Source organism: Astyanax mexicanus, chromosome 22 (genome assembly GCF_023375975.1).
Source record: "Astyanax mexicanus isolate ESR-SI-001 chromosome 22, AstMex3_surface, whole genome shotgun sequence".
NCBI lineage: Eukaryota > Metazoa > Chordata > Actinopteri > Characiformes > Acestrorhamphidae > Astyanax > Astyanax mexicanus.
This window is the reverse complement of record NC_064429.1, coordinates 20073145-20085953: the sequence shown is the minus strand read 5'-3', so window position 1 is coordinate 20085953 and position 12809 is coordinate 20073145. Positions and strand designations below refer to the sequence as shown.

At 37.9% G+C, this 12809-nt stretch overlaps 1 protein-coding gene across 4 annotated transcripts in view; it reads left to right on the top strand.

The window, feature by feature from the left end:
* Window positions 1-12809, top strand: part of si:dkey-40c11.2 (drebrin-like protein A) — a 100997-nt gene that overhangs the window by 17262 nt on the left and 70926 nt on the right. The window contains exons 1-2 of one of the 4 annotated variants that reach the window (XM_049470368.1): window positions 309-327; window positions 1725-1974. In XM_049470368.1, coding sequence (XP_049326325.1) covers window positions 1874-1974 — 101 coding nt within the window. In that variant the 5' untranslated portion in view covers window positions 309-327; window positions 1725-1873. Of the gene's footprint in view, window positions 1-291; window positions 328-1626; window positions 1975-12809 lie in introns of those variants that run through there. The other 3 variants (XM_049470369.1, XM_007258319.4, XM_007258320.4) reach the window with 3 other exon arrangements.

The window sequence follows — 12809 nt, the reverse complement described above, 5'->3', positions numbered from 1 at the left end:
GATGGAAAGCTTAAGTTTTGGAGAAAGAAAGTATCTGCTCATGATCCCAAACTTACAAGATGTCATGGCTTAGGCTTGCATAGCTTCTTCTGGGATGGGCTGATTTTCAAATGTATTTTTAGATACTGTGTTGAGATCAAATGTCTAGGGACCCAAACAATTATTATTCGAATCATAATTTTATAAGCAAAAATTAGAATTGGATAACATGTGTCATTCTAGCAGTCAGACTAAGTCACATTCTGGGAAGGTTGTAATGCCATGTTACTCCTGTCTCCCCTCACCGTCAAGGAGGACATCCTCCCCCGCCCGGGCATCCACCAACTGGTAATCTTCACTCTTTTACCAACACATTTTCTCCCTCACACTAAACACAGGCAAGCTGCAGGGCAGGGTTTGGTGTTCAGCGTTATCCAGGTTCAAACTATTTCTTTAGATTCACTAAATATAATGTGATTTAATCAGGCTAAAAACAAAAATGAATATCTGCAAAAATATTTATCTGAGGTAAATATTTTACTTATTTTTTGTAACCATGAATACAGTTATATCACCTTGAATTCCTCCAATTAAAAACAAGCTATGATCACTGTGCAAGGTCTTATGACTGTCTTCTTGGTACATTGGCTACATTTTTTACTCAAAAAGCACTTTTTGACATGCTACATTCACTGTGCACATGGCCAGTTACGCTGTCTTTTTCATTGCAAAAATTGAGCTACATTTTACCTCAAAAAAGGCTTTAGGTGAAAACTTTCTCTGAGAGTTACAAATGTAGCTCATTTTTTGCAACCAATAAGACAGTTATGACACCTTCAATTATTACACTTCACCTCTAGCATGTTTTTAACTAGAGATATTTAAGGTGTTATAGCTTTTGGTGAAAACATTCTGTGAAAATGACAAATGTAGCTCATTTTTGCAACCAAAAAAATTTTTAACACCTTGAATTCCTCCAACTAGAACCAAGCTACAGTGTTTACAGTCTAGCTCTAGCATGTTTCTAATTGGAGGATTCAATATGTTATAACTGTTTTCTTGGTTGCAAAAAATGAGCTACATTTTTACCTCAAAAACACTTTTGGTGAAAACTTGTAACTCTGAGAGTTACAAATGTGGCTCATTTTTTGCAGCCAAAAATACATTCATAACATTTTAAATTCCTCCAATTTAAACAAGCTAGAGCTATAGTGTAAACAATGTACCTTGGTTCTTATTGGAGAAGTTTAAGTTGCTGTAACTGTCTTCTTGGTGGCAAACAATTAGCTACATTTTTACTTTAAAAAACACTTTTCATTGAGTTTTACAAAACTAGCTCACTTAGCACATCAAGAAGTCAGTTATAACAACATGAATTCATCCAATTAGAATTAAGCTAGAGCTGAAGTGTAAACACTGTAGCTTGTTTATAATTCAAGGTGTTATAATATATGTCTAGTTTTCTCTATTTTTCTTCTTGGTATTGAGAAGCACAGCTCCCCACATCACCACAGCTAACCCTTATGCAGTTTCTTACAGGGTAGTTTGAGCAGTCCCCCTCCTCCTCCTCCTCCTCCTCCTCCTCACACTCAGCCACTCTTTCCTCCTCAGGCTGGAGGTGGGGCTTCAGTCTTTCATAAACTTTGGAGAAGCTCCGCAGTAGAGCAGAGCTGAGCTGATGAAGGTGGAGCAGCAGAGCTGTGTGTGTACTCTCTCTCACTCACTCTCTCTCTCTCTTTCTGCAGCAAAAAACACTCCTCTAAACTCACCCCAACACACCCCGCTTCACACACCCGCCGCCTGCCCGCGTGAATGCGTGTGGATAGCAGCTAATCCGGATCATTAGACTGGGTTTACACGAGCGAGCGGACCGCGGAGGAGCAGCAGCAGCACCATGAGCATCACCACCGTGCGAGCGATAAACCTGGACACCTACAGCCTGTCCCTGCTCACCGCCAAGGAGGACATCCTCAACGCCCGGGCATCCACCAACTGGTAACCTCCTCTCACTTACCTTCACTGTGACCTGCAGCTCGAGCCTGAGCTTTTAAAATCTACTCAGTTTCTACTTCAAACTAAAACACAGCCCATCTGCAGGGCAGATGGGCTTTCTGTAGATTTACTAGCTAAAAAGTGAGCTAATGAAGCTAAAAACAATAATAAATGTCTGCAAAAAAATGGAGACTGTCTTTTCTGTTACTTTTACTACTTGTTCTAGACACTGAGCAAAATAGCACAGTGAAGAAATACTCCAAATACTCCAGCTGGCACACTGGCACAATGTGGTTGAAATGTGGTTAAATTTATGTCCGTAAATAAATAGTTGTGCAAACGTTGACATTTTAACGTTGAATCAACATAATGTCCTCAACCTTCTGCCTTTACATTTCATCACCATACATTTTCAAAAAACAGCTGGATAGAGGGATGAAAAAGTGGTTTTACCTTCATTTGCAGTTATTGCTTTTTAATTTGGCACCAATTCGCTTATCTATAAATTATACTAAGACTAGCTAATGTAGCTAAAAAGTAATGTAAGTATATGTATATTTGCTACCTTTAAGAGACTCCTAAATACCAAGCTCTTCAAAGAGCACTTACTCTCCTAAAACCTCTAACAAACTAACTACTTCTAACCTCATTTCCTTCTTTACCTCCTTTCCTCCTCTACCCCAATATTCCCTTTGGCCTCTTTCAGGTCTTGCCTAAAATGTTTCTTTTTTTGCCTTTAACTTCTATGTCCTCTATTGCTATTCATAATTTGTAAGTCGCCTACTTTACTTTTTGCAAAAAGAAACTGTATATTACTAAAAACATACTGTACTATAAAGTGAGCTAATGGAGCTAAAATAATAATGAATGTCTGTTACTTTTACCACTTGTTTTAGACTCTGAGCAAAAAAAGCACAATATAGTACCAAACACTTACTGTTTTATCAACTATAAAGCTAGATAATGGAGCTAAAAATAATGTAAGTATATGTAATCTAGATACTATTGTTCTTTGGCTTAAATTTATTCTGTACTCTTAACAAAATAGCGCTGTATAGTACTAAAAACTGATTCATTTGTATTGTAACAGCAGTTAAACACTTATTGGTCTAACCATTTTATATGAAGAACCACATACTAGGAATGTTTTTTAAACCCACACAGAAAAGACATGTGTGGGTTTGTTCTGTACTGTATTTTCAAATATATATTTTTTACATTTTAAAATGTAAATGTACACAGTGTAAATATACAAAATTGTATATACATTTTCCATGTGAATAACATCTTAATACCTATATTAGATATTTTATGTTTCTATTATAATGCATATATGTAACAATTGCCTTAGAAGAACCTTTAAGACCCTTTAACAACACCCCCCCCCCTCCATTTTTGTGGGGTGTACTAAAGAAACAAACATTTGACTCTAAAGGTCAACTACTTTGGGGTAGTTTGAGGAGAAGCTGTGTTGGAGCAAGGCAAGGCCTGAGTATCAACAGTGTTTATGTTCCTGAGTGACTTACCTCAGTATCAGATTTCAACACCTTTCAACAGTAGTCCCTCCTGTCAGGATCTGTGAACCAATAAGCATTCTTCTTCCCAAATCTAGACTACTGATTGGCTGAATGATTGATATAATGCTTATAATATCATTAGATTTGTCAGAAAGATAATGGCATGTCATTTTACAGATTCATACATCGCATTGTGCATTGTAGAGTAGAGTAGAGTTAACACAGTAGAACACAGTAGAGTTAATATAATTGAACCAAGTTGGAAAAGCTTTGCAGAGTGGTATTAAGTTTAGTGATCACTGCAGAAGTCCACGGTTGTGTATGCTAATGGTAATGTGTGTTACTTGTTTTTTTTTATAATTTATTAGCTTTTTGTACAGTGAATATTCACAAGACCAAGAGGCTGAAAAAATCAGCATTTCAGCTGCACAAATGTCATATATTTTTGTGTAGTACAAGAATTTCTATAGGATTCCTGCACACAGTGAGCCTGTGTTGCCGATCAGTCATGTAGTTTGAAAGTCTCAACAACTGAAGGACTCAAAAAGTTGTGTAGTGTAAACCTGGCATTACCAGTGTTACAGTTTATTGATCTTCTTGGCAGACTAATCAATGGTCGCTGGCTGTTAGTAGGCCTGTCTTGATAATTACTTAAGTTTCTGAATCAGTTTCTTTGATTTTGCTATTTATATATAAGTATATGTTTGAGTAAAATGAACATTGTTGTTTTATTCTATAAACTATGGTCAACATTTCTCCCAAATTCCAATAAAAAATATTGTAATTTATAGCGTTTATTTGCAGAAAATGAGAAATGGCTGAAATAACAAGAAGATGCAGAGCTTTCCGACCCCAAATAATGCAAAGAAACAAGTTCACATTCATAAAGTTTTAACAGTTCAGAAATCAATATTTGGTGGAATAACCCTGTTTTTTAATTACAGTTCTCATGCATCTTGGCATGTTCTCCTCCACTAGTCTTTCACACTGCTTTTGGATAACTTTATGCCACTCCATTGTGCACAAATTCAGGCAGTTCAGCTTGTTTTGATGGCATGTAATCATCCATCTTCCTCTTGATTTAATTTCAGAGATTTTCAATTTGGTAAAGTCAAAGAAACTCATCATTTTAAGTGGTCTCTTATTTTTTTCCAGAGCTGTATTTCCCAAACTATGATTAATTACAAATGAGTTATGGTAAAAAGGTTATGAATGCTTTGTTATGTACAGGTCAATAAACTGAGACAGGCATTAATTTAGAAACATACAGTATATTAAAGACTTATCTGCATTCTGCAGCCTTCAGTTAGTTCAGTATCACTATTTTAAAGGCCGATATCAACGAATATTAAATGGTATCTTTTGCAGCTTTACTACTACTACTACTTATGCTCCTACACTTATTCAGTGTGTCAGTACAGTTAAAGTGCATGGATTTGAAAATCCCAGGGTGTTCAGTTCTGTCTGCATGTCAAGGCCTGAGCACACAATCAATAGTGTCATTATACTGTAGTATCCCAGCAGAGTCATTCTTCCCTCAGCACCTTAGGCAGAGCTCCTACATGCGTCCCGTCAGCCCAAGCCTGAGCCATCCGAGCCGCTCCCACTCTGTTTTTCATGCACTTAATCTCCAGGGATACGTGCAGAGAAACATACGCGTAAAGCTGCTCAAGTCTATCAAGCCCATTCATGTGCTTCTGCCGCAGAATATCTTCCATTGAAAACTTCACACTGCAAAAAAATAAATTTTGGCAAGTGAAATCAATGCAAGGCAATAAATCTTTTTTTTACTTACAAAGCATTGTTTTGTGTAAGATTGTTTTACCAATTTTGAAAATAATAACCTTGTTTTAAGTCATTTAAACTCAAAATAAGCACAAAAAGTCACGAGTCAAGTTATTCTGATTTTTCTGTACAAATTTAACCCACAAAATAAGATATTTTGGCTTGATTTTAAGTCTTACTTTACTCATTTTAAGACTTTGTGATTGCCTATTATACGAAATCTCACAAAAAAAAGCTTTTTTGCTTAATTCAATCATTGATGTCTTAATTAACAAATATTTTTCTAGTGTTGCCAATAAATTGTTTTGCAGTACAGTGATTAGGAGCGCAGGAAAATATTGCAATGTTTAGTTTTGTAATACTACGTTGATTTTTGGAAACACGAAAAGGTTGGTGTCAGACAGTGGTTCAATTTGTGTTGTATTTGAACTACAACCACTAGATAACAGTGTTTACTCTGTCGTTAGATCCCACTATGATTGGATAAAATGTTGACTTTTCTTTCGTTCAGGTTTGCGTGATGCTCATTGCGATCTTTCACACTTCAAACAGTGTATTTTATGCCCTGTACCTGCACCTTTAACATGGAGTCAGAGCTTACGAATATATCTCTGCAACTAAATTTCTGCCGTATTGCTATCTTGGCAGCGGAAAACACAGGTGGTCCACCGACTGATTAAAATCCTGACAACAGTCAACTATCAGACGTCTATACTTATCTTGGCAACATAGGTGCACCCCCGCTTGTTACACATACAATGACATGCTGCAGTGCACAAATCCAGCTTTTACATCAACACTAAACAGAATACAGAATAAAATATAACATTGCTTTTCCTATAAATGACCTGCTCGCACACCTTCGTGAACTCACAGGTCAGTTTCTTCTGCTGAGAAACGCAGAAGTGCTGCTCCGTTAAAATACTATTCTGCCAAAGTCAGAGCGGACCTGGCTCTTAAAACCAGATTAGCAATTGACAGGCTGATTGGTTTATTTCACGTAATGCCCAAAACACACCCATGATTAATCAAGAGAATTATCACATGCTTTTTGCGCATTCCGACTGTGCAAAGCATATTTTTGGCACCCTTACGATATAGCAAACACACACTGACATACTGAGTTCCAATATACAGTATTAGTTCTAGTCCTGATTTTGCAGTAAGGTGCTCCTGACTGGTTAAAACCCTCCGGAAACACCGAGAAGTAACCCTGTCAGTGGAATTTAAAATGGAATGTGGTCACACTGTGAGTTCTTTGGTTGTGGTCTATCACTGATGGTTTGTCAGTGATCTATAATTGGCATAAGACATCAATTTTGGACTGATAACATCAAAAAAAATCTTATTGAATACAAAGCACGGACCTATTCTTACCCAACACACAATGACACTGATGTCATGCTGTTAACTGTGTCTTTTTCCTTTGTGGTTGAGGGTTTATATAAAGATATAAGACTATACAGTTTTATACATTGCATGATAGTCTACATTTGGATGCTTGCGTGAAGTGCTCCAAATAAAACAGCTCATTTAAAAACATAGTCGACCCCTAAATGGGGACATTCCCTATCTAAGTATTGACATGCCTCTGTTTTTCCTCTCGTAAAAAGCTGCCAGTGAACCCATTTCGCAAGAGGTTTAACACATCCAGGGTCGTATTTATGAGGCTGCTGTTCAACTTTTGGCTTTCAAGCTGTTATATGACTAAATCAGCACTTTTACTTAACAATCAAGCTGCTATTATTCCCTTATTCACAGCTATCTACTACAGATGTTTAGTGAGCACTGTGAATTCTCATTTAATAATTATGAATTGTTCAGGTACTACTAAGCATTCTTTAGGAGTAATTGCAAATGAGAGCACGCCATCTACCCACCCAGATAGAGAGCAAGGCCAATTGTGCTCTCTCTGGGCTCCGGTAGCTGACGGAAAGCTACATGAACAGGATTCGAACTGGGAGTAATTGATGTTTAATCAGTAAATACTGACTGATTATGACTAATCCAGTACTGTGTATTAGTTTATTAACTACAATTCATCTGTTAAAATGAAATAATGCTTATGCTTGATATCAGATTTCTCAGATCACTACCTGTTTACAAACTGGCTGTTTTCCTACTGAAAGGCATGAGCTGTACAGGGCTAGGATAGTAACGTTTTGGTGTTTGTCTACCAAAGGCTGCCTTCCTTCCTGTAAATTTAAACTCCTGTGTGATTAACTTTTTCTGGCTTTCTTGGGTCTTAATATGGTTTTAATTATAACCTAGCTAGTACTGAAGAATTTAACTGCACATCGATGCACACAGGCGCTTCATGATTCTGAGCACAGTTAAATTATTGTTATGTGTGACTCCATTATAAACAATTATTCAGTAACTACTATGATTTATTTAACACATAAGAGCCTTTGTTCAAGTTTGCCCTATTATGCTCCACTATTTGAAAGCTATAAATAAAATAAACATTCCTTTTCTGTTAAATGGACACTGGTTCAGGCTAAAAGTTCACGTTTGATTATTGCACAGCTCAGTTAAAGCAGCGATATGTTCTTGCCTGGTTTCAAATGTTGTGTATTAGCTCTTACATTGTTCATTTAGGTCCAGCTGGACTCAGATTAGCACTGTAGGTGATATTCCAACACTGCGGTTTTTGCTTGTGTGCTCTTCTTTAGCTGTCTACAGTTTCACAGGGATTTGTGGGCCAGAATGTTTTTCAGCTCTTTTTCTCTTGACAAAACAGCAAAGCCTGGATACTGCAAGGCCTTTCCTGCATCTGGTGGAGAACACGTCCAATTATCTGATGTTTTCAACTGGGAAAATTGGCAAGCGCTCTGTGTTCTTCATCACGATGCGTAGCAGCTGCGCTGTTTTGTTGCATGTAGGTGTTAGTTTCAAGGTCTTTCGTAATGCCGTTTTTTCAAAAGCCAATCAGCGCTGATACAATCAGTGTTAAAGCTTGAGTGAGAGGGACAGCATTCTTATGTGAGGTCATTTCTGTGATCTGTTTGTAATCTGAAAGGTTTGTAATGAGATAAAAGCTTGTGGCCTTATCATGTCTCATAATAAGCTTAACTGAAGTTCATATCTTCTGACTTTGGTTCAAATCCTGTCAGTCCAGTTCTGATCAGGGTCCTGCTCTGTTTCGTTTATTTGTTTAAATGCCAGGGTGGAATACTTCTCACAGCTGTGGGAGGCCATGGTCAAGAGCCAAAGTCATGACTCAATAGTTGCACTTTTGATTCTCGTTGAGCCTTTACAAGCACGGCACCAGACAAAGACTTGTTGTCCGCAACCCCCAAACTTTTTCCACCTTTGGAAAAGTTTAGTGTGAGGTTTTTAACGGCCGGCCTCCTTGTAGAACTGCACAATGTATCGTTTGTATAGTGTTAGTGTGAGAACAGCCTTCATAATAGTGAAGCCATAGATGGGTATTGTATGCAAATTAGAGTTGCACGGTGTACCGAAGGTTCGATTCTTTTTCGATACTACGTCATCACAAACGATTCGGTTCTTTAGCGTTCGATGCTTTCGATACTGTATATAGCCCAGTCACTAGCTTCAAATGAGTCAAATTAGTAGGCGCGATTTGATTCAGTTCATAAGAAAACTGATTCACACCGCAGCAGTCGGTGTGGCAGGATTCAGATAAACTTAGTGTTCTGAACAAATGAATCGATTCACGCGCAAGCCAGCAGAGCAGCAGCGAGTGTAGAATGGCGACGGCTAAAATAACAGATGTCTCTCGTCCGCGACTTGTGGACAAAACGGGCGCGAGGAGTGAAGTGTGGGAAAATAGTCTGAGATGTAGGCATCTGTTTTTTATTTATATTTTTATTTTTAAATAAAATAACGAAAATAACGAAAACTGAAAGTGAAACTAAACTACTTTATTTATTAGCGCTGTTTTCACTCCCGCAGTTGTACAGCGGGGGGTGTTGTGCCGATTCTGTCCGCGAAGCGGGAGTCGGATTCAGTAGCGGATTCGGCACAAGGGCGGCGGCACCTCGCGGTCCGCGGTGTTAGTTGTAAGCGCTCGCGCTAGCCGCAAAATACGACAGAAAACACTGAGGGAGCTGCAGACTAAAAGAGAACCTTTACCTGTGAGTAGCTCACATCAGAACACGCAAATCTCTCTCTCTCACTCTCGCTGTGTCTCTTTCTCTGTTTCTCTCTCTCTCGCACGTGAACGCCTCCGCGTTTGACCTGCAGCACTGTGTTTAGCTGTTCTTAAAAATCATTTTAATTAAATAATAGTTCTATGCTTCTATGTTAGTGTTATTTAACATAATAGCAGACAAGCACCCTGATCTCTACAAAGAGCTGAGAAGTCAACAGGTTAGTGGAGTTAGTCAAGATACACTCTGTCTGTAGCTTTACTAAGATTTACAAGCGACTGCTTATTAAAAACGGTAAACGGTTGATTAATAAAACGGAGCAGTGAGTGTTAAAATGAACATAACATTGTAATGTTCTTCTGTCTCTTTATTTTCCTTATTCAGAACTTAACTTCTGCCCGCCCGTCAGGTTCACATAGTCAGGCTACCATTACCTCTGGTTTAGTTTTAGTTTTTAGGAAGTGTTGTTTCATTTTAGAATAAAAACGTTTGCACCTATTGTTCAGTGTTCAATCCAGTTCAGTCAAAAATAAACATTTTATGTACAGATATTTTTATAGTTTTTTTTTTTCTTCCAAGTATCGTTTTGGTATCGAGAATCGTGATACTACAGTTGGTATCGGTATCGAAGTCAAAATTTTGGTATCGTGACAACCCTAATGCAAATGAGGTATGCTGTGAGCTTCTTGACCAATTGCAGATGTTCTTTGAGGTTTTACCAGATAACATGTTCATGTGGTGCCTTCATGGTTAGTCTATGGTTGTCTATGGGTTTCATGTTGGCTCCACATATGGATGTCAATAATGGGCTCCACGAGGCTCCACCTCGACTATTTGGGAAGCCCAACTGGGTCCCAATATCAACACATATATGGTAGCTACAAACTCTCTCTGAGCCCATGTTTGCATGGAAACCACATAGCCCATGTTCCACCTATGTGAGCCGCACAAGAAAATGTTGGTTGGGATATGATCCAACAAAACTTATCTTAGGAAAGCACCAAAATAAAATGTTTTGGCCGAAACTAAAACCAACCAAAGTTTTCATTACATTTGCCACTTCATAATTAAATAGTTTTTATAGTCTAAATGTATTTTTGGTTCCTTTTTTTTTAAGCAAATTTAAAGCTAAAATAAAAAAAGAAAATTTACTTAATTTATTATGTAGCATTATGATCCCAGCAGACAAATCACCAATGTCTCATATATTTACATTTACAGCATTTAGTCGACACTTTTATCTAAAGTGACTTACAAGGTATTCCTATTACAGAGGTGGACCAATGTAGTGTTAGGAGTCTTGCTCAAGGACTCTTACTGGTGTAGCGCAGACCAGGAATTGAACCCCAGTCTCCCACATGATATGGTGGCTCACTAGCAGGTAGTGGTGTTATCCACTGCACCAGACCATATATGAATATTCAATATATTTTAAGCAGTGTTATCTTAGTCATATGTTTATCTACCTCAACAATGCACATTTGGTCATATATCCTATCTTATATATCCTATATATCCTATTAGTGTTATTTTAATCAGTCATTTCCTTAAGTAGTGCCATTTTAGTCATACATTACCTAAGCAGTGCTACTCGAGTCACATGTGAGTGAAATTTATGCAGAGAAAGGCAGCCAATCTTTTGATAAACACATGCTAAGGCTAAGCTAGCTTAGCTAGCCCTGTACAGCTTGTATCTTTCAGCAAGAAAACAGATGGTTTGTGAAGAGACAGTAATACTTAGTATACTAACTCTGATATGTGATGATCAACACAATATTACATTTAATTTGTAAAATGAACTTAAACCTGCCGTTTGTCAGCCTGTCAACTGGCATATCCCTGCTCTAAAATGCAGCTTATTCTATATAATATATAAATGATTTTCATAGTTCTAGACTTGTTACACCGAAAGTGTATTTTTACTATTTTCGGTTGCAAAGTTTTTTTGTACACAAAGCACAATTTAACCTAGCAAAGTACCTCTTAAAGTTCAGATTTTTTAGGTTTTATCATTGGCTTTATTAACAAACCACCATTTTTAAAAGTGTACCTCATGCCACACAACAACAACCTTTACTCTCCTTGTTTCTCCTGCACTGCGGTGTAAAGGTTTGGTCTCTGGCGTCTTGTTTGATGACTCATCTGAACCCCCTGAAAACAGCAGGGTTTAGTTTCAGTCTGGCTCAGGTGTTTTGCTCTCTATCTGCCGGATCGGCTGTTCGAGCACAGGCTAATGCATGATTAAGGAGCAGCCTTCTTAAGTTACCTCTAATGAAAACATACTCTTGGGATCCAAAGGGATTGCCTGCATTTCAAGGGAACACCCTACGACTGACGATGATGACTGATGGGATAGAGGCATGGGAATAGCTGTCCTACAGATTAGCTTGTGTTGACGCCTTTTCTAACTACAGTGTACCTGCAGTTTAGTAAAGAGAGATTAGCATGATTAAAGGAAAGGTGTGGGTCGTTGACTTTGGACTTTTCAGGGCTTAATCTCAGAGAGTGCTTGCTTGATTACTTTCCCTATCAAGAAGAAGCCGTAGAGCTCGTTCGTTAAATAGTGAAGTCATTATTAAATGACTTACTGGGCGATTTTTTTAAGCATTTTGAGGGCAAAGTTTATCCCATTTGATTGAACAATGGCATGATTAACTCTGATCTACTCAGGTCTGTTCTTTTCCCTGCCCAAACATCTTTAAAATCCTGGAAACTGCTTTTCCATACAGACTTTTCTCAGAAGTTATTTGCAATTACAATCTTTTGACAGAAAACACCCTGAACAGATTGTGTTTTTTATCCACTACAGTTACACAAAGAAACTTTACATTACATAGGCAACATCTTAACAGCTTTTTGTAGCTTTTGTAGGCAGGATGGCTCAACTAATTAAGACTGTAATCATTGTGCATTCCTCTTGATGGCATTCACCACACATCTGGGAGTGTAAACACACCAGACAGTTTTAGAAAAGTTTTATGAGGTAGAGTCACCTGGAATGGCTTTCAGTTAACAGCTGTGCCTAACTTGTCAAGAGTTTGTGACTTGAATTTCTTGCCTCTTAATGTGTTTGAGATGATCAGTTGTAATGTTGTGAAGAGGTAGAGTTGGTATACAGTGAATTTGAGCCCTATTTAAGTAATGTTCTAATCCATAATTTGAAAAACTACTCAAGTAAGTAAAGGCAAAAATGACTGTAGAAAATGAAGGTCTTCAAGTGCAGTCCCAAAGACCATTGAAAACTTTATGATGAAACTGGCTCTCATCAGAACCACCCCAGGAAAGAAAGACCAAGAGTTACCTCTGTTGCACAGGATAAGTTCATCAGAGTTAGAAGCCTCAGAAACCACAAGTTAACAGCTCCCCATTTGGTTTAACGTAGTCTGGAATACCTCAGTATTTATTTACAATGTAGAAA